Consider the following 21,536-nt stretch of genomic DNA (forward strand, 5'->3'; position numbering starts at 1 on the left):
AGGCGGCGAAAGCGGAAAGGCGCTGGTATGAAGAGGCAGCACGGCGACGCGGATGGAAGCCCGAGAGTCCGCCCCAAAAATGTATTAGGGGGGCTCAGGGAGAGTGTGGCAGAGTCAGGGTTCAGACCTGAGCCAACTCCCCTTGTTTATCGTGAGGAGCCAAGGAGGAGACCAGAACCAGAGCCGGTGTTGGAGGTGAGTGAAGCAGAGACTATGAAGGAGTTAATGGGGAAAGTGGAGGAGAGAGTTATGAGGGAGTTGCTAGTTTGGTGCTTTAGGTATGATATTCGTCCGACGGAGCGTGTCAGGGATTTGATGGCACCTGGGTCAGCGCTCCATACTCGTCCTGAGGTGCGTGTTAGTCGGCTGGTGAAGAGTGTGCCAGCCTCACGCACTAGGCCTCCTGTGTACCTACCTAGCCTTGCACGTCCTGTGCCAGTCCTGCTCTCAGGCTCTCCAGTACACCTTCACGGTCCGGTCCATCCTGTGCCACCTTCACACACCAGTTCTCCGGTGGCAGCTCCCCGCACCAGGCTTCCTGTGCGTGTCCTCGGTTCAGTACCACCAGTGCCAGCACCACGCACCAGGCCTTCAGTGCCCCTCGCCTGTTCAGCGCTGTCAGAGCCTTTCTCCTCTCCAGCGCTGTCGGAGTCTCCCGCCTGTCTAGCGCTATCAGAGCCTTCCTCCTCTCCAGCGCTGCCAGAGTCTCCCGCCTGTTCAGCGCAGCCAGAGCCTTCCTTCTCTACAGCGCAGCTGGAGTCTCCCGCCTGTTTAGCGCAGCCAGAGCCTTCCTCCTCTACAGTCTGCATGGAGCAGCCGGAGCTGCCAGTCTGCATGGAGCAGCCAGAGCCGCCAGTCAGCCATGATCTTCCAGATCCGCCAGTCAGCCAGGATCCGCCAGTCAGCCATGATCTTCCAGATCCGCCAGTCAGCCAGGATCCACCAGTCAGCCAGGATCTTCCAGATCTGCCCAGCCAGGATCCACCATTCAGCCAGGATCTGCCAGTCAGCCAGGATCTGCCAGTCAGCCAGGATCCGCCAGTCAGCCATGATCTTCCAGATCCGCCAGTCAGCCAGGATCCACCAGTCAGCCAGGATCTTCCAGATCCGCCAGTCAGCCATGATCCTCCAGATCCGCCTACACCATTCACTGGGCTTCCCAGGCATCCTCTCAGTCTGAACTTCCCCCAGTCAGCTTCCCCTCAGGAGCTTCCCCTCAGTCTTTTCAGAAGGCCCCTCAGTCCAGTGGGGTCCAACTTGAGGGTTGCCAATCAAAGGACGCGTTACAGGGGGACTAAGACTTGGTGAGTGGGGTCCACGTCCCGAGCCGGAGCCGCCACTGGACAGACGCCCACCCGGACCCTCCCCTATGGGTTTTAGTGTGCGGCCGGGAGTCCGCACCTTGGGGGGGAAATGTTGTATTTTTGTTTATATATTTATTTGGTCAGGCCATTTGACATGGGTTTATTTTGTGTTGTGTTTTTGTATTGGGGTTTTAGTATGTAATGGGAATATTTGCATAGTCTATGGTTTTGTTTTCAATCAGAGTCAGGTGATTTCATTTTCTGAGAGCTTTTTAGGTAGCCTGGGTAAATCTGTGTTAGTTGTCACCAGACAGGCTGTATAGGTTTTCACATTCCGTTTGTTGTTTTTGTATTGATCGTGTTTTGTCTTCATTAAAGATGTTTAACCACGCTGCATTTTGGTCGACTCTCCTTCAACGGAAGAAAGACGTAACAGGACTGTACCACATTTCTGGAAAATAATTGTAGCCTGGCTTGAGCACCAACACTGGTGTCATTATCAAGATGTGTATTTTGACTTCAAATCCCACAATAGAGCTGGTGATGACATCACAAAACTAATATAGAATCCCCAACAACATGGCAGGTATTACCCACTTTAGTACCTGTGTGTGCGTGCGTTGCTCACATTTTTGAACTCCCATTCAACTCATGAGTTGAAATTCAAATTTTGGCCACACCCAACAGGATTTAGAATTTGAGTTAGAGTGACAGGAATTAGATTTTACAGTATAATTCTGTATCCATGAATCTGACAGGTCACACTTCCAGATACAAAGAATATATAATCTGGAAACAATGTTCATATACTCTTTTGTTTGACTTCTTTAAGGCCTAATGGTCAACTTGAGTGATAAATGAATGCATTCTGGGAAATGTTGTATTTTTTTACCCATATTTAAGAAAATGTAAGTGATTAATGAATATTTGCATACAGGTTTTGTTTTCCTTGATCATTCATTTTAAGAGCTTTTCCAGTAAATCTATTTTTTCATCAGTATTTTATATGCATGCATATAATGGCATGTTTGATGCTTTACGTACAAGATGTATATTTGTATAGACTACACCTAATATAGAATAGAAGAGGTATTTTAATTTCACTGAAATTCAATTCTATTTCCTTTCACTCAAATTCGAATTACAATTCTGTATCCTGTTGACTACTTCAATTCAAATTCAAGAATTTAATTGAATTTGAGGCATTCTTAATTAAATTCTGAATGGAGCACAACCATTGTGTGTGTGTGTGTGTGTGTGTGTGTGTGTGTGTGTGTGTGTGTGTGTGTCTCCTGTCCGTCAGTCCATTCTTCTGTCCATCCATCTGTCTGTCCTTTTCTTGGTTTGTCTGTGCAACAGCGTGCGGCTCAGCTTTCAGGTGCTTCCGAGCTGAAGGACCTCTCTGCTCCGTCTCCATCTCAGGTCATATAACAGCTGAACCCAGGCCAGACAGCCCAAAATCTTTCCCACAGGTTATATATACAGTGCCTTCAGAAAGTATTCACACCCCTTGACTTTTTCCGCATTTTGATGTGTTACAGCCTGAATTTAAAATGGATAAAATTGCTTTTTTTTGTCACTTGCCTACACACAATACCCCATAATATCAAAGTGGAATTCTGTTTTTTCGAAATGTTTAAACATGTATTAAAAATGATAAGCTAAAATGTTTTAAATTAATAAGTGTTTAACCCATTTATTGTGGCAAGCCTAAATAAGTTCAGGAGTAAAATTTTGCTTAACAAGTCACAATAAGTTGCATGGACTCACTCTGTGTGCAATAATGTTTTGAATGACTACCTCATCTCTGTGCCCCACACATCCAATTTTCTGTAAGGTCCCTCAGTCGAGCAGTGAATTTCAAACACATATTCAACCACAAAGTCCAGGGAGGTTTTCCAGTGCCTCACACGAAGGGCACCTATTGATAGAAAGGTTAAAAAAAATCAAAAAAATTAAGCAGACACTGAATATCCCTTTGAGCATGGTGAAGTTATGAATTACTCTTTGGATTGTGTCACAAAAAAGATACAGCCGTCTTTCCTAACTCAGTTGCCGTAGAGGAAGGAAACTGCTCAGGGATTTCACCATGAGCTGAAGTGCAGCAAGACAATGATACAAAACACACAGTCAAGTCTAAATGAAAATGACTAAAAAGCATCAAATTTGAAGTTTTGGAATGGCCTAGTCAAAATCCAGACTTAATACCAATCAGCATTTCGTTTTTTCAGCATTTTGTATGGTGATATATGTTAGTCTTTATCCCTTCCTACAGTATGGTGTCCCATATTAAACTGCTCCCTGACATGTTTGATCAATATACAGTATGCCACTGTCTGTGACTGTGCAAAATGATCACACTCTTATTTTTGTCACAACCTGTGAACATTTTTAAATATTTTTCCTGAAGAAGTTGATAGCATTTTGGAACAGTGGAGTACATTTCTGAACCTTTTGGTATTTGTTGCCACTTCAAATACAGGGTCTCAGCTGGAAAAATCATTATGGATATTGCAGTTATGTTACCAGATTTCTTCCAAAAAGGAGGTATTCAGTCAAGCAGTTTTATGGTATAAGCCTGTTGCAGTAAAGTATTACTGGGCTATAATAATAACAACTATCACCTCATAAATATAATATGTTCCTAGATATTCCACACAAAGACTAACCTACTAACATTTACAGTATAATCTGACATGAATGGCATTTTACCCCCCAAAAAGACTACAAATCTCATTTGACGCTGAGCAAGGTCGTGTGTAACCTCAAGGCTAGTAATTACTTTATCCTTGTGAAGAACGGTGTGACCACTACCTGGCTGGTGACATAGAGTAACTTAACTGCCTTTGTTCTCGATTTCATCCTCCTGCCTCCTCCCCTCGCTGTAACCTCCTCCCTCTCCCCTTTCTCCATCCCTTTCTGACTCCCTCTCTTTGGTATGTCTGCGCGTCGAGCCAATGAGTCGGCAGCGGGATTACTTCCGAGCTGAGAGCGGGGGGAACCCTACTCTAAAAGAGGACTAGGGAGTCAGTGGCTCGGGGACGGGGTTATTGGGAGAGTGAATTGGGTTGGTCGGAGTTTCATGCAGGTCCGGGGTTCCTGGGCACCCCCCTCCTGGTACAGAAATGCCACCCTCGGCAAGGAAATCGATCAAGGAGCGCGAGCTGTTCTCCCTGACCTCATCCTTACCATGCGCCTCGTAAGTGAATTCATACGGACTTCTTCAGGGCTTTTGTTTTGTTTTACGGTCCTTTAGCGATAGTTCATTGGGAAGCTATTGGTCGGTGATGCTTTGCCCACAATGAATGCCTGTCCATAATAGGCGAAACAGCGAACTACTGATACATTCCGGTATTCATACTCTCGCAGCGAACCAAATCTAACAGCGGTGTGCCATATGATGAGATGTTTGTTTAGATTTGATTTAGAGTCCTTGTTGCTACAACCGATGCCAACGTGCTCATACTTTGGGAAAATAAGAGTCAGACGCAAATTCTTTCCTTCAATTAAATAGTTATATTGCTCCCATTCACACTGGCCCCAAACTGTAGACTGGAGAGAAAATAATGCAACGGCACTGTTGACATTCACGCACATCGGCAGTTAAGAAAGCTTATTCTAATGGATTTTGTTAAACTTATATTTTTGGGTTCAGAATTATTTTATTTCCATTCTAATAGAAGTAAGCTGACAAGTTTCAAAGAAATTTAGATTTAATCACAACGACAAATAATACCGAATAGATCCACAAAGCTCATACATTATTTAATTTGACCATTTAGATGCCGTAGGCGTAAATTGGCGTGTTAGGGCCTTACTGAAATAATAAATAGCTAACTCAGTAAAACGGAGGGGAATCCTTGTGTTCTTAAAACATCATTTTAAAGCCTACACTGCACTGCGAGCACATTGAAAACACTCAACTTCAATAAGAAACAATTTATGTTGAAAAGGTCATAAACGGGGGCGGCAGGTAGCCTAGTGCTTAGAGCGTTGGGCCAGTAACCGAAAGGTTGCTAGATCGAATAACACATTCTTATTTACAATGACAGACTAGAAACAGTGGGTTAACTGCTTTGTTCAGGGGTAGAAGACATATTTTTACCTTCTCAGCTCAGTCTGTCATTGTAAATAAGAATTTGTTATTAACTGACTTGCCTAGTTAAATAAAATAAATAAAAAAACAGGTACAAATCTACATGTCAGGCAGTATCTGATGTATAATGTGACCCTAAGTTCAATTTCCAATAGTCAAACCCCACATAGTGTTGAAGAATATGATTGAAAAACAATCGTGAAATTCAGCCTACAGATAAGAACAAGATGGAGAACTTGTAGGATATCAGTACAGCCAAACACAGCTACCGGACCTTACTGCACACAAGGACACAGAATCAACCACTATACATTCTCCTTTTACTGTTACAGATAAGAGCTATATTATAATTCACACTAGTAGCTACTGCTATGTAATCTAATACTAATATTTTACTCCTACGGAAAGACATTGAAGTCCTTCTTTAGGGCTGTGTGTCACGATAAGATAGTAATCAACATCCAAGGAGATTACCACGACTCCCTTCTTAACTGGTCAAGTCTGGATCAGGCAGGTAGGAGTTGAGATAATAACATTTCTCAACTCCTACCTGCCTGATCCAGCCTTGACCAGATGTAAATGTGACTTGGGAAAGCATGCAAGCCTGCAATCCTTCGTATAGGACTCGATTCTCAGAACTCACTTCGTTTAGGACCATCTCATCACTTGCAGGGAGAGCGACCAAAAGTTCAACCCCAAGTAGAAAGTTAAAGGGAGGGAGAGTGCCGGCAAATGGTCAGTGCATGTTATAATATATCAAGGCTATGTGCTTGTGTGAATGTATGCTAATGTACATGCATGATCATGTCTGAGTGTACTTGTAGTGCCTTAAGTAGTATATGGGAGAATCTAATGTACTGTAAATGCCTGTGGGAATGTAAACTGTTCAAAAGTTTGGGGTCACTTAGAAATGTCCTTGTTTTTGAAAGAAAAGCACATTTTTGGCCCATTAAAATAACATCAAATACAGTGTAGAAATACAGTGTCAACATTTTTAATGTTGTAGATTACTATCGTAGCTGGAAATGGCAGATTGTTTTTACGGAATATCTACATAGGCGTACCGAGGCCCATTATCAGCGACCATCCCGTCCGTGTTCCAATGGCACGTTGTGTTAGCTAATCCAAGTTTATCATTTTAAAAGGCTAATTGATCATTATAAAACCCTTTTGCAATTATGTTAGCACAGCTGAAAACCTTTGTCCTGATTAAAGAAGCAATAAAACTGTCCTTCTTTACACCAGTTGAGTATCTGGAGCATCAGCCTTTGTGAGTTCGATTACAGGTTCAAAATGGCCAGAATTTGTTTCACTTCCTTCTGAAACTCATCAGTCTATTCTTGTTCTGAGAAATGAAGGCTATTCCATGCGAGAAATTGCCAAGAACCTGAAGATCTCGTACAATGCTGTGTACTTCTCCCTTCATAGAACAGTGCAAACTGTCTCTAACCAGAATAGAAAGAGGAGTGGGAGGCCCCGGTGCACAACTGAGCAAGAGGACAAGTACATTAGAGTGTATAGTTTGAGAAACAACCACCTTACAAGTCCTCAATTGGCAGATTCATTAAATAGTACACGCAAAACACCAGTCTCAATGTCAACAGTGAAGAGCGACTATGGGATGCTGGCCTTCTAGGCAGAGTTCCTCTGTCCAGTGTCTGTGTTCTTTTGCCTGTCTTTTCTTTTTATTGGCCAGTCTGAGATATGGCTTTTTTCTTTGCAACTCTGCCTAGAAGGCCAGCATCCCGGAGTCTTTGTTTCTGGCCATTTTGAGCATGTAAATGAACCCACAAATGCTGATGCTCCAGATACTCAACTAGACTAAAGAAGGACAGTCTTAATGCTTATTTTATCAGAACAATAGTTTTCAGCTGTGTTTTCTAATAATCAATTAGCCTTTTAAAATTATAAACTTGGATTAGCTAACACAACGTTCCATTGGAACATAGGAGTGATGGTTGCTAATAATAGGCCTCTGTACGCCTGTGTAGATATTCCATAAGAAATCAGCCATTTCCAGCTACAATAGCCATTCACAACATTAAGTGTCTATACTGTATTTCTGATCAATTTCATTTTAATGGACAAAAAAATGTGCTTTTCTTTCAAAAACAAGGACATTTCTAAGTGACCCCAAATGTTTGAACGGTAGTGTATGTGTGTGTGTGAGGGCACGTGTGTGTGTATGCGGGCACGTGCATGTGTGTGTACTGCGTATGTGTGTCGGCTAGCATGCAGGAGTGTAGCTGTGCAGCAGGCAGGGCAGGTCAGGCTATTTCCCGATGTCTTCATAGCCTGGGAAAACTTGAAATGTTTGTTAGAATCCCTTATATTTATTCCTCATGTCCATGGGCTTCCATGGCCTCCTGGTTATTATCTAGCACACTGTAGGCTCCTGCTGCTCCATTTAATACCTTGGCAATATGACTGTTATTACTACTCATATCACAATAGAAGTATTGTCATAGGGTGTGTGTGTGTGCGTGCGTGCGTGCGTGCGTGTGTGTGTGTGGAGGAATTGGATAGAGTGCTGATCACACTATAGTCTATAGTCTAGAGTTTGCATACGTCTGCTTATCATGAATGAGTTATCCTTCTCTAAGCTGTGTGTATATTGGTCTGTGCTGATGTGTAGTGATGTAGTTTGATTAGTATCGACTGTGCTGCCCTGTAAGGGTCTTCAGTGAGACGTGGACATCGGTGGTCTTCAGTGACTTACATGTACTGTATGTGACTTATGTAGAAATGTCATCAAATTCAGTTATTAGTATAACAACTTTTGAATAAACTATTCTCCCTCTCTTCCTCTCCCTCTCTGTGGAATGGATTTTGGGCGTGCCACGGCCCTTCAGTTAGACTCAAAGTGTGTGTTTTTATTTAGTGCATTGGAACTGGATGTGACCACAGGGCTGTAGACTGTGGGTCGATGTGTGTGTGTGTGTTTGTATGGGAGTGTAGTTTGTGTGCAGAGAGAGAGAGAGAGAGAGAGAGAGAGAGAGAGAGAGAGAGAGAGAGAGAGAGAGAGAGAGAGAGAGAGAGAGAGAGAGAGAGAGAGAGAGAGAGAGAGAGAGAGAGAGAGAGAGAGAGAGAGAGAGAGAGAGAGAGAGAGAGAGAGAGAGAGAGAGAGAGAGAGAGAGAGAGAGAGAGAGAGAGAGAGAGAGAGAGAGAGAGAGAGAGAGAGAGAGAGAGAGAGAGAGAGAGAGAGAGAGAGAGAGAGAGAGAGAGAGAGAGAGAGAGAGAGAGAGAGAGAGAGTGTGTGTGTGTGTGTGTGTGTGGAGTCAGACAGAGTATTTGTATCCAAGCCTAGTCCATAGCTAGCGATCGCTTTCCAGGACTCTGTGGCAAAACAATGTGCCTTGGCCCAGAACACACAATTACTCTCTAGAGTTTGGCAAACTTCAAGAGCCAGTAAACAAAGGGAATGTGTCACTACTAGTTGAACCTAATAAAAGGAGGAGAAGTGACAAAGAGAGAATGAGAGGGAGGGAGGGAGGGAGGGAGCGAGAGAGAAAGAGAGAGAGAGAGAGAGAGATGGATGGATGGATGGATGTGATGGATGGAGGGAGGGAGGGAGATGTGGAGAGAGTAGTTGTCATTAATGTTACTAGTGTCTGGTAAAATGGAAAATTCATTAGGACATATCCAAACCTGATATCTTATTTCAGCTGAAGGCAGAGACAGGAATGTCTTTGGGGTAAAAGGTCACCAGAATGTTTACTCCGACTTAAGTACAGCAGCTTCCTCCCCTGTAATTACCATGACTTTGGACAGACTTTGATTGCACTCTCTCTCTCCTGGAAGAATTCCAACAATCTACTGTGATATCCTTTCCTATGTCCTATACCCTATGAAAGTCCCATCTACTTCCTGGTTCAAGTCCCGTACTGTTTTTTAAATTGGCTTCAAGCTTATATCATCAACTTAATGAAAATGGGGAAAATATCTTTTAAGATGGATATAAAATTATATTTGTAGATTAATATACCTTTACCTATCCAGTGCCTGCAGAAAGTATTCATACCCCTTGACGTATTACACATTTTGTTGTGTTGCAGCCTGAATTCAAAATGTATTTAAAAAAAAGATTATCACCCATTTACACACAATAACCCATAACGACAAATAGAAAAAATATTTTTAGATTTATTGGCAAATGTATTGGAAATGATATACAAAAATATATAATTTACTTAAGTATTCACATCCCAAAGTCAATACTTTGTAGAAGAAGCTTTGGGAGCAATTACAGCTGTGAGTTGTTCTGGGTAAATCTCTAAGAGTTTTCCACATCTGGATTGTGCAACATTTGCCAATTACTCTTTCAAAAATTCTTCAAGCTCTGTCAAATTGGTTGTTGATCATTGCTAGACAACCATTTTTCTGTCTTGCCATAGATGTTCAAGTTGGTTTAAGTCAAAACTGTAACTCGGTCACTGTCTTCACTGTCTTCTTGGTAAGCAGCTCCAGTGTAGATTTGGCCTTGTGTTTTAGGTTATTGTCCTGATGAAAAGTTAATTCAGTTCCCAGTGTCTGGTGGAAAGCAGACTAAACCAGGTTTTCCTTAAGGATTTCCCCTGTGCTTAACTCCATTCTGTTTCTTTTTTATCCTGAAAAATGTCCCAGTCGTTAAAGATTGCAAACATACCCATAACATGATGTAGCCACCACTACGCTTGAAAATATGCAGAGTGGTACTCAGTCATTGGTTTATTGGATTTGCCCCAAACGTAACACTTTGTTTTCAGGACAGAAAAGTGAGTTACTTTGCCACATTTCTTGCAATATTACTTTAGTGCCTTGTTGCAAACCAGATGCATGTTTTGGAATATTTTTTATTCGGCGCAGGCTTCCTTTTTTTCACTCTGTCAACTAGGTTAGTATTGTGGAGTAACTACAGTGTTGTTGATCCATCCTCAGTTTTCTCCTGTCACAGCCATTAAACTTTGTAACTGTTTTAAAGTCACCATTGTTACTATAGTGAAATCCCTGAAGAGTTTCCTTCCTCTCCGGCAACTGAGTTAGGAAGGGGACCTGTATCTTTGTTGTGACTGGGTGTATTCAAACAGCATCCAAAGTGTAATGAATAACTTCACCATGCTCAAAGGGATATTCAATGCCTGCTTTTTTGTATTTTTTTCCCCATCTACCAATAGGTGCTCTTCTTTGTGAGGTATTGGAAAGACCTCCCTGGTCTTTGTGGTTGAATCTCTGTTTGAAATTCACTGCTCAATTTAGAAACCTTACAGATAATTGTATGTGTGTGGTACAGAGATGAGGTAGTTGTTCAAAAATCATGTCCATCTCACTTATTATGTGACTTCTTAAGCACATTTTTACTCCTGAACATATTTAGGCTTGCCATAGTAAAATAGTTTAATAGTTATTGACTCAAGACATTTTAGCTCTATATTTTTAATTAATTTGTAAAAAATTCTCAAAACCTAATTCCATTTTGACAGGGGCTCCCGAGTGGTGCAGCGGCCTAAGGCACTGCAGTGCTAGAGGCATCACTACAGACCCTGGTTCGATCCTGGGCTGTATCACAACCGGCAGTGATTAGGAGTACCAAAGGGCGGTTTATAATTGGCCCAGCATCGTCCAGGGTAGGCCGTCATTGTAAATAAGAATTTGTTCTTAACTGACTTGCCTGTTTAAATAAATAAAATACGAATTATGGGGTGTTGTGTGTAGGCCAGTGACAAAGAAATCTACATTTAATCCATTTCAAAATCAGGTTGTAACACAACACAATGTGTAAAAGGTAAAACAACCAGCTCTTTCATAGGGTTTCACTCCATTATTCATTAACGTTAACGTCATCCCTATTCTGATTGTGTCGTAGGGGAATTATCCATGCACAGGGGAAAGTACACTCACAAAACAGATCAAACGCCAACCAGATTCCCCAGATTCCCAGACAAACGCAAACCAGATTCCCAGACAAACGCAAACCATGTTTGTAGCACAACCACTGGATTAGCATGGACATATTTAGTCAGTGACACAATGCACAAGCAATGTGCAACAGAGTTCAATGTAAAACCACTACAAACAGGGAGGATGGTGTGTAGCAGTATACTAAGGGCAAATGTTATACGATGTGCCTAGCAACTACTTTCCCTGGTATTTTCATGTTTGTCTCGCTTGCCTTTCCTCCATTTGTGACACGGGCCAATCAGAGTTTTCCCAATAACTGCTTCCAGGGGGGAACTGAACTAGAGGATAATGGGTCATATGCTGTGTTGTTTAGTAATGGTGGTGGCATGCCTGTTTGAGTCAATCAGCTAGCTTCACAGTGACATCATCATCCCATGTCTTGATGATGACCCATCAGTGATGGCTGGCTGCCTCTGGTGCTGTGTGCGTCATGCTTCAACCCCGCAGTGGCCAGACTAATGTACTACACTGACAAACAGCTGGGGGCGACTGAGGGACAGTGTAGCGGCAGCTTGCACTTATGGACTGTGCTCAGGGACACACACACACATGCACATACTCATGCTCACATGCACAGGCAGACACACATACACACACACACACATATACAGATGTACCACACATACAACATGTGTGCATGCGCGCGCGCACACACACACTCAGTAGCAGGTGGATGTGTGAGAGAAGATAGGAGGAGCCGGAGAGATAGGAAACAAGGAAAGGAGGGAGAGAGGGAGGGAGAGGGGGGGAGGTAGAGTGTGAGGGAGGTAGAACTGCTGCTGTCTGTCTGGAAATCATTCAGGTGCGAAGGCAGATGTGTTTTTATTAAGACAAGGTCAGTCTGTTGTTCCAGATGTCTCTAATATAGTTGTAAAACACACAGAAACATACACAGAAACACACACACACACACACACACACACACACACACACACACACACACACACACACACACACACACACACACACACAGAGCTTGTGCTGTATGTTTTAATAAACAGATCAGATTCACTCTGGAAATCATGCAAATACACACACTAGCCCACAAAGAGGATGTTTAGTACATTGTGTAGCCACCTGATAAGTGAAAACATTGCAAGAGCTTGTGTGAATCACTGTTCCACTCTGCTGTTGGATTGTCTTGTAAATCATTGAGATTCTGTCACGTTCTGACCATCGTTTCGTATGTGTTTTCCTTGTTTTAGTGTTGGTCAGGACGTGAGCTGGGTGGGCATTCTATGTTGTGTGTCTGGTTTGTCTATTTCTATGTTTGGCCTGATATGGTTCTCAATCAGAGGCAGGTGTTAGTCATTGTCTCTGATTGGGAACCATAGCCATACCATAACCATTAGGTAGCCTGTTTTGTGTTGGGTTTTGTGGGTGATTGTTCCTGTCTCTGCACCAGATAGGACTGTTTCGGTTTTCACATTTTCATTATTTTGGTAGTTTTATTCATGTATAAATTTTCCTTTATTAAAATAACATGAATCATCACAACGCTGCATTTTGGTCCGACTCTACTTCACCACAAGAGACCGTTACAGATTCTCGCTTCCTTCTAACATACAACATGTGCACACAAACACATGCGCTGCAGTCACCCTATTCATGGCCTCTAAGCCTCAAGAAAAAACATCCAACAATACAGACATCATTTCTGTAGTCTCGCATGGATCAGTACTCATTTTAATAGGTTTTATGGTTATGGTTTTAAAATGGGAAGTTACAGCTTTAGAATGAGATTAGAATTGAGTTAAAGACACATAATATCCCTGAGATTCTCTAAATGAGTTTATAGCCATAGAATCAGTCCTGTTGTCGGTAGTATTTCTGTGTCTGACGCTACACACTCTAATGTGGTTCCTGTGGTTGAACCCCCTTCCCCCTGCAGGTGGCTGAAGGTACTGCTGTGTAGCCCCCTACGCTATCTATGGATGGTCCTCATGGCCCTCACTGTGCTCTGTGTGGCCATCCAGATCCTAGGAGTCGTCTGGCAGTCCAGGTGAGTCTGGTGCTACTGTACTTACATATGTAGGATCTCTATTTGAGCACCCTGTTGCAGGAGAACTTTCATGTAAAACTTGTAGTATATTTGATGTTTAATGAGGCTTCTGAAGTTTGTTTTTTCCATTTCTACATGTTTTACTTGATTTTCCCTTCAGAAAAATGTATCAACCCCTACAAAAATCCATGAATTATAATCCACTTAATTAATCACATCCTGTTGCTACAGGATAGTTTTTCTGCTGTAGAAAACGAGCTCAAATTAAGATCCTACATCAGATATTCACGCTACCTGGATTGATATTACTGGCAGTGAAAGCAGAGAGGAAGAGGTAAAGCGGGAGGATTTGTATTTTTTTGTATGGAGGACTATGAGAGAATGTCGAATTACTTGAGGCTCATTTGATTGAATAGAAGTTTTGCAATGTATATTCTGTTACAAATGTGCTGATATAAGTGGATGCACATGGCATTCCGGCAACTTTGAGAAAAACCACTGTGGTTCACATGCGTATCTGCCCTCTCATTGACTACAATGGTCCTACCTGATCGCGTCTGGCTTCAATCATTGAGGACATGTACTGTATTTCCATTGTTAGACTGGTTACTCGGCTATCTTGTTAATATATCTTTGGTGAATTATCTTTGGTGAAACTAATACGCTTTTACATTCCACTTCTCTGTTCCGGATAATTGTTTTGAAACAGGCTGACAGTGATTGGCTAACTGTAGTCTAACACTCTGTTTGGTTTCAGGAACGATAAGATGTTGAGCAAGAAGCTCCTGAATGTGCGGTTTACCATCGAGATCCAGGGAACGCTCCCAACTGAGCAGAGGGACTGGGAAAACTTGCGCTCTTCGCACGCCCCTGTCGTAGAAGAGGAAGTGAGGTCACAGGAGGAAGGAGCTCCTAAACAATCGGCCAAAGAGAACCAGAAGGTAGCAGTACATCAAGATGGCAGAGATGAGCCAGGAGTGGAGAGGAGACTCCAGGTGCATCACCAACATTTAAAGCTCTCAAACACTTTCAATAAGGTCAAAGACTCCAGGAAAGAGGAAAGGGGTAAAGTTTTAGCAGTAAAGGCAGCCCTGCCCAAAGTCACATTGGGTGATGATGAGTTGCATTTGGGGGTTCCCGGGTCTGTGGTTCTCCAGCTGGGCCACAAAGCTATCAGAGTGGTATCTACCCTGTCTCACAAACCTTTCCAGGTCCCCTTAACCAATCAGCTTAAGAGTAGAAACAGCCTTGCCCCTCTAGGCACCAACTCTGTAGTTGCCGGGGTGATAAGCGAGGTGAAACCGGGGATTGCCACCTCCACCTGTCGGCCGAAGAACCACATCGTCTTTCTAAAGACGCACAAAACGGCCAGCAGCACCATCTTAAACATCTTGTATCGCTATGGCGACAGCCGCAATCTGACCTTCGCCCTTCCGCTGAACATGCACAGCCAGCTGTTCTATCCCTTCTTCTTCGCCTCACACTTTGTGGAGGGAGTTAGGAGCCACAGTGTCAAAAAGTTCCACATCATGTGCAACCACATGAGGTTCAGACCACCAGAGGTGAGTTCTATCATCATAGCACAGGAGGTTGGTGGCAACTTAATTGGGGAGCAGGCTTGTGATAATGGCTGGAGCGGAATTCGTGTAATGGTATCAGAACATTCCATTTGCTCCATTCTGGCCATTATTATGAGCCGTCCTCCCCTCAGCAGCCTCCACTGCATCATAGATAATATCCAGGTTCAGACTAACACAAGTTGAATTTCACTACTATCTTTTTCCTGGAAAATATAAGATTTTTTAAACCAATAATTGTTAAATGGTGACTAAGGCATCACTAACTAACTAATTTTGTTCTTGTTGTTTTGGTCTTTTCCTGTTGTGTCTTAGGTGAGGAAGGTGATGCCCCAGGACACATTCTACTTCTCCATCCTGAAGAACCCTGTTGCCATGATGGAGTCCATCTTCATCTACTATAAGAGCATTCCCGCCTTCCACAAGGTCCGCAGCCTGGACGACTTCCTCGACAACAGTTGGCGTAGTTACAACACATCCCTGCCCAACAACCACTACGCCCGTAACATCCTGACCTTTGACTTTGGCTTCGACAACAATGTCGCCACAGAGACGCCCGGAGACCTAGAGACGCGGGCCGCCACAGCCATTGGCGCCATCGAGGAGGACTTCCACCTTATCCTCATCTCAGAGTACTTTGACGAATCCATGATCCTGCTCAAGCGCGCCCTCTGCTGGTCTCTTGACGACATCGTCTCCTTCAAGTTGAACAGCCGGAGCGAGCGCGCACGGAACATGCTCTCCCCGCACACCGCTGACAAGATCAGAGCCTGGAACGCCCTTGACTGGCGGCTCTACCTGCACTTTAACGCCACCTTCTGGCAACGCGTGGACACTACTGTGGGGCGTGAGGAGATGAGGCGGGAGGTGACTCGGCTGCGGGAGCAACGTGCCAAACTAGCCAAAACCTGCCTGAAGGATGGTGGTGCAGTGGACCCGTCGCAGGTACAGGATGCAGGGCTGAAGCCCTTCCAGTATGGAGCGGCCATCATCCAGGGCTACAACCTGAACCCTGGGCTGGACGGGCCTACCAAAACACACTGTCAGAACCTGATCACTCCAGAGCTGCAGTACACAGACACTCTCTACACCAAGCAGTTCCCGGAGCTTGCCACTAGGCAGAGACAGGCCGCCAAACTGGTCGCCTCACAACGTCAGCTTGGTCCAGCCAAGGTCAGCCCAGACAAAGCAGCCATGGCTGGGCCGGTGAGGGTGAGGGAGGCCCGACACAGTAGGACAGCCAAGAGTGGACCCAGAAACCCTAATGCCCAGAACCAAAATGACCCCTGCCCAACTGTCCTGTCTAAAATCACTGCAGATAGAAGTGACAGAAACATGCCTTGAGGTGTGGCTCTTTTAACATAGACTATGGGACTAATGGGACAATCCAAATCCACAGGAGCTCATCATTGATGCTGAGCACAGGGGTCTTTTTCAGCTGAACAGCCAATGGCTCTGTTTTGTCTGTACAGTGAGGACGTTTCGCTGCACATTATGCTGACTCTGGCTGGCTGCAGTGCATAGGGCCAGTTTGCTGACTTTGGTGGCACTAGGATAAGCTCTAGTGTTTCTATCCAACGATACTGGACCTCTGTGGGTGGAGGGGATGGAGTTGGGGGAGGAAGATGAAGAGTAGGAAGGAGAGAGAGAGTGCAACAGGGCTGATTGTCCTGCCTTGACTGGTTGGATTGGAAGTAGCATCTCATAAACCCTCTCATCTAATGTCTCCCCTTGCTCTTGTCACACACTGAGGTTTAGAATATGAACCCTTGGGGTGTACTATAGTTTGAATGGCACATACGTGGTCCTATTGATTAAACTGATTGGGGTTGGGTAAGGCCTGTAGTACAGTAGGCCTATGTACAGTACCAGTGAAAAGTTTGGAGACATCTACTTATTCCAGTGTTTTTCTTTGTTTTTACCATTTTCTACAATGTAGAGTAATAGTGAAGACATCAAAACTATGAAATAACACATATGGAATCATGTAGTAACCAAAAAAGTGTTAAACAAATCAAAATAGATTTGAGATTTGAGATTCTTCAAAGTAGCCACTTTACCTTGACAGCTTTGCACACTCTTGGCATTCCCTCAACATGATTCATTAGGTAATCACCTGGAATGCATTTCAATTAACAGGTGGGCCTTGTTAAAAGTTAATTTGTGGAATTTCTTTCCTTCTTAATTAATGCGTTTGAGCCAATCAGTTGTGTTGTGGCAAGGTAGGGGTGGTATACAGAATCAAATCAAATCCAATCTAATTTATTTATATAGCCCTTCGTACATCAGCTGATATCTCAAAGTGCTGTACAGAAACCCAGCTTAAAACCCCAAACAGCAAGCAATGCAGATGTAGAAGCACGGTGGCTAGGAAAAACTCCCTAGAAAGGCCAAAACCTAGGAAGAAACCTAGAGAGGAACCAGGCTATGTGGGGTGGCCAGTCCTCTTCTGGCTGTGCCGGGTGGAGATTATAACAGAACATGGCCAAGATGTTCAAATGTTCATAAATGACCAGCATGGTCGAATAATAATAAGGCAGAACAGTTGAAACTGGAGCAGCAGCACGGCCAGGTGGACTGGGGACAGCAAGGAGTCATCATACAGAAGATAGAGAAGATAGACCTATTTGGTAAAAGACCAAGTCCATATTATGGCAAGAACAGCTCAAATAAGCAAAGATAAACTGCAGTCCATCATTACTTTTAGACATGAAGGTCAGTCAAAACGGAACATTTTAAGAAATTTGAAAGTCACTTCAAGTGCAGTCGCAGTTTATGATGAAACTGGCTCTCATGAGGACCGCCACAGGAAAGGAAGACTAAAAGTTATCTCTGCTGCAAAGGATAAGGTCATTAGAGTTAACTGCACCTCAAATTGCAGCCCAAATAAATGCTTCACAGAGTTCAAGTAACAGACACATCTCAACATCAACTGTTCAGAGGAGACTGCATGAATCAGGCCTTCATGGTTGAATTGCTGCAAAGAAAACTAAAGGACACCAATAAGAAGAAGAGACCTGCATGGGCCAAGAAACACGAGCAATGGACATTAGACCGGTGGAAATCTGTCTTCTGGTCAGATGAGTCCAAATAATTTTTTGGGGTTACAACCACCGTGTCTTTGTGAGACGCAGAGTAGGTGAACGGATGATCCCTGCATGTGTGGGACACACCATGAAGCATGGAGGAGGAGGTGCAATGGTGTGTGGGTGCTTCGCTGGTGAAACTGTCAGTGATTTATTTTGAATTCAAGGCACAATTTACCAGCATGGCTACCACAGAATTCTGCATTGATACGCCATCCCATCTGGTTTGCGATTTGTTTTTCAATGGGACAATGACCCAAAACATACCTCCAGGCTCTGTAAGGGCTATTTCACCAAGGAGAGTGATGGAGTGCTGAATCAGATGATCTGGCTTCCACGATCACCCGACCTCAAAAAATTGAGATGGTTTGGGATGCGTTGGACTACAGAGTGAAGGAAAAGGAGCCACCAAGTGCTCAGCATATGTGGGAACTCTTTCAAGACTGCTGGAAAAGCATTCCTCATGAAGCTGGTTTAGAGAATGCCAAAAGTGTGCAAAGAAGTCATCAAAGCAAAGGGTGGCGACTTTGAAGAATCTAAAATTACTACGTGATTCCATATGTGCTATTTCATAGTTTTGTTGTCTTCACTATTATTATACAATGTAGAAAATAGTACAAATGAAGAGAAACCCTTGAATGAGTAAGTGTGTCCAAAATTCTGACTGGTAGTGTATCTGTCTGTCTGCTAACACCAAAAGACAAACAGTACCTCCACTTTACTACATCTGGTCTCTCATTTAGACAGGAAACATCTCAGGTCTCATTTCTCTGAGTTGATATAAACTTTACTCAGAGAGAAGGTGACTCAATTCGGAGGTGAATAAAATACATGATGGTATGTTAAACATGTACTGTATGTGTAGCGGACTGGGCGTAGTGGGTGAGAAGTCAGGCGCAGGAAGCAGAGAGTTCGGGGTAGCGCTATATTATATGCACAAAACGGCGAACATAAGCCAACCCAACGAAAGCACAGGGCGCACAACAAAACAAATGCCCCAAACACGGGGACTTAAACTGTCCAGCAAAACCCAATGAAATGGGAAACACATAACCCACAGACGTGCACACACGTTAGACAAAACAATCCCGCACAAGAGCAGGCGGGCCTACTGGTAAATAAAGCCCGACTAACCAGCCTAAAACACAAACAGGTGAAACCAATAAACAGAAAGGGGAAAAAAGGATCCGTGGCATCTAGTAGGCCGGTGACGACGACCGCCGAGCGCCACCCGAACAGGAAGGGGAGCCACCTTCAGTGGTGACAGTATGGTAAACATCATAGGAGGCTGGTGTGAGGAGCTATAGGAGGACAGGCTCATTGTAATTTAGATTTTATTTATGTCACACCCTGATCTGTTTCACCTGTCCTTGTGATTGTCTCCACCCCCCTCCAGGTGTCGCCCATTATCCCCCGTGTATTTATACCTGTGTTCTCTGTTTGTCTGTTGCCAGTTCATCTTGTTTGTCAAGTCAACCAGTGTTTTTGTTCTCTGCTCCTGCTTTTCACAATTTCTCTTTTTCTCACCCTCCTGGTTTTGACCATTGTCTGTCCTGACTCTGAGCTCGCCTGCCTGACCACTCTACCTGCCCCTGACTCTGAGCCTGCCTGCAGACCTGTACCTTTCCGCCACCTCTGGTTTACTGACCACTGCCTGCCTTGGCCTGTCTATTGCCTGCCCCTGTTGGGTTTTACCTTGATTCCTGATAATTTTTTAGGATCCCCGTTAGCCAACGCCAATGGCAACAGGTACATTACAGACAAAAGATTTTACAATTGACATGCATTTAAAAACATTAACATGTAGTGTGTGTGTGTGCATCTATCAGTTACACATACTGTATCAGTACATACACAGAACAAGTAGGTCACATGGGGGAGAGGCATTGTGCTGTGAGGTGTTGCTTTATTTGTTTTTTGAAACCAGGTTTGCTGTTCACTTGCGCAATATAAGATGGAAGGGAGTTCCATGCACTCATGGCTTTGTATAATACTGTATGTTTCCATGAATTTGTTCTGGACCTGCGGACCGTGAAAAGACCCCCGGTGGCATGTCTGGAATGGAATCAATGGAATGGTACCAAACACATCAAGCACATGGAAACAACGTGTTTGATTCAGTTCCAGTCATTAGAAGGAGCCCGTTCTCCTATAGCTCCTCCCATCAGCCTCTTCTCGTAGACATTTAAGGGAAAAATGAAATACCATTACAAAATGTTTGACTTAAGAGCACATCTCAACTCTTTCGATACCTACCTAAAGATAGCAAGAGCTTGTAATATTCTGTAATAATAGATTTGTACATCAACTCTCATGCAGATAGCAGAAAGTTCCTAGAATTTCCTCATCCTTTAAGGTTAGAAACTGAGAGAGATTCAGTGTCTAAAGGTAATTCAGTAACTGAGAGAGATTCAGTTACTAAAGGTAATTCAGTAACTGAAAGACATTCAGTAGGCCACTGTGGAAAAATATTGAGTTACCAAGACGGAGCAAAGGAGCTCTCGATTCTCAGAAATGGGAATCAAATTAAAATGTTAGATTTCTTAGAAGACCAAATGATTAGTCTCTTTAAATTCAAGTGTGCTTTTAAATCATACTGCACTTTAGTGTGAATATATATAAATGAGGTGTACAAAAATTATCGTAAAATGGAAATGTAGATTTTGTATGTAGAGATGATTTTGTGATGTGAGTCCTTATATCACATTACCTGCCTTTTAAAGTGGTCTGGTATTTAAGTGTATTTTTCTCATTGTCGTGAGCGATGTTGCCACAGATTTCAAATTGAAATGGTCAAATAAAAGGGTCATGAATTATAAATTGTTCTTACTTTTGTGTCTGTTCCCACTTTTGTATGATAAAACAATTGAACCTGATCAGCAGAACAGAATATAGATTGATCTTGGGTATGAGTTGCTGTACAGTCGGGCTGTAGTTTGCAGATCAGACAACAGGTAGGAGGGAGCCTTGTCCTAATAATTTTCCTCTCAGCTTTGCTCAATGACAAACACAGTGCATTTGGAAAGTATTCAGACCCCTTCCCTTTCTTCACATTTTGTTACGTTAAATCCTTATTCTAAAATGGATTTAAAAAAAAATCCACAATACCCTATAATGACAAAGCGAAAACAGGTTTTTATACATTTTAAATACAGAAATACCTTACATTTACATATTCAGAACCTTTGCTATGAGACTTGAAATTGAGATCAGGTGCATCCTGTTTCCATTGATCATCCTTGAGATGTTTCTACAACTTGATTTGAGTCCACCTGTTCTAAATTGAATTGATTGGACATGATTTGGAAAGGCACACACCTGTCCTTATAAGATCCCACAGGTGGCAGTTCATGTCAGAGCAAAAACCAAGCCATGAGGTCCAAGGAATTGTTGTTAAAGCCAAGAGACAGGATTGTGTCAATGCACAGATCTGGGGAAGGATACCAAAACATTTCTGCAGCATTGAAGTACAGAGAGATCCTTGATGAAAACCTGCTCCAGAGTGCTCAGTACCTCTGACTGGGGCGAAGGTTC

The 21,536-nt window shown here is 43.3% G+C and overlaps 1 protein-coding gene across 1 annotated transcript; it reads left to right on the forward strand.

Moving 5' to 3' along the window:
* Nucleotides 1–4,252: 4,252 nt before the first annotated feature.
* On the forward strand, nucleotides 4,253–16,862 carry LOC112267263 (galactose-3-O-sulfotransferase 2). Its single transcript, XM_024445509.2, has 4 exons — nucleotides 4,253–4,503; nucleotides 13,229–13,339; nucleotides 14,097–14,901; nucleotides 15,232–16,862. The coding sequence occupies exons 1-4, from the start codon at nucleotides 4,430–4,432 to the stop codon at nucleotides 16,258–16,260; spliced, it is 2,019 nt and encodes a 672-aa protein (XP_024301277.1). The 5' UTR covers nucleotides 4,253–4,429; the 3' UTR covers nucleotides 16,261–16,862.
* Nucleotides 16,863–21,536: the final 4,674 nt, after the last annotated feature.

The sequence above is a fragment of the Oncorhynchus tshawytscha genome, linkage group LG14, assembly GCF_018296145.1.
Source record: "Oncorhynchus tshawytscha isolate Ot180627B linkage group LG14, Otsh_v2.0, whole genome shotgun sequence".
Taxonomy (NCBI): Eukaryota; Metazoa; Chordata; class Actinopteri; order Salmoniformes; family Salmonidae; genus Oncorhynchus; species Oncorhynchus tshawytscha.

Excerpts from the sequence above, each read along its gene's own strand:
- LOC112267263 (XM_024445509.2), top strand. The coding sequence starts at position 4,430 with ATGCCACCCTCGGCAAGGAAATCGATCAAGGAGCGCGAGCTGTTCTCC. Across the intron at positions 13,340-14,096 it reads GGAGTCGTCTGGCAGTCCAG|GAACGATAAGATGTTGAGCA; the intron begins GTGAGTCTGGTG and ends GTTTGGTTTCAG. Across the intron at positions 14,902-15,231 it reads TGAGGTTCAGACCACCAGAG|GTGAGGAAGGTGATGCCCCA; the intron begins GTGAGTTCTATC and ends GTTGTGTCTTAG.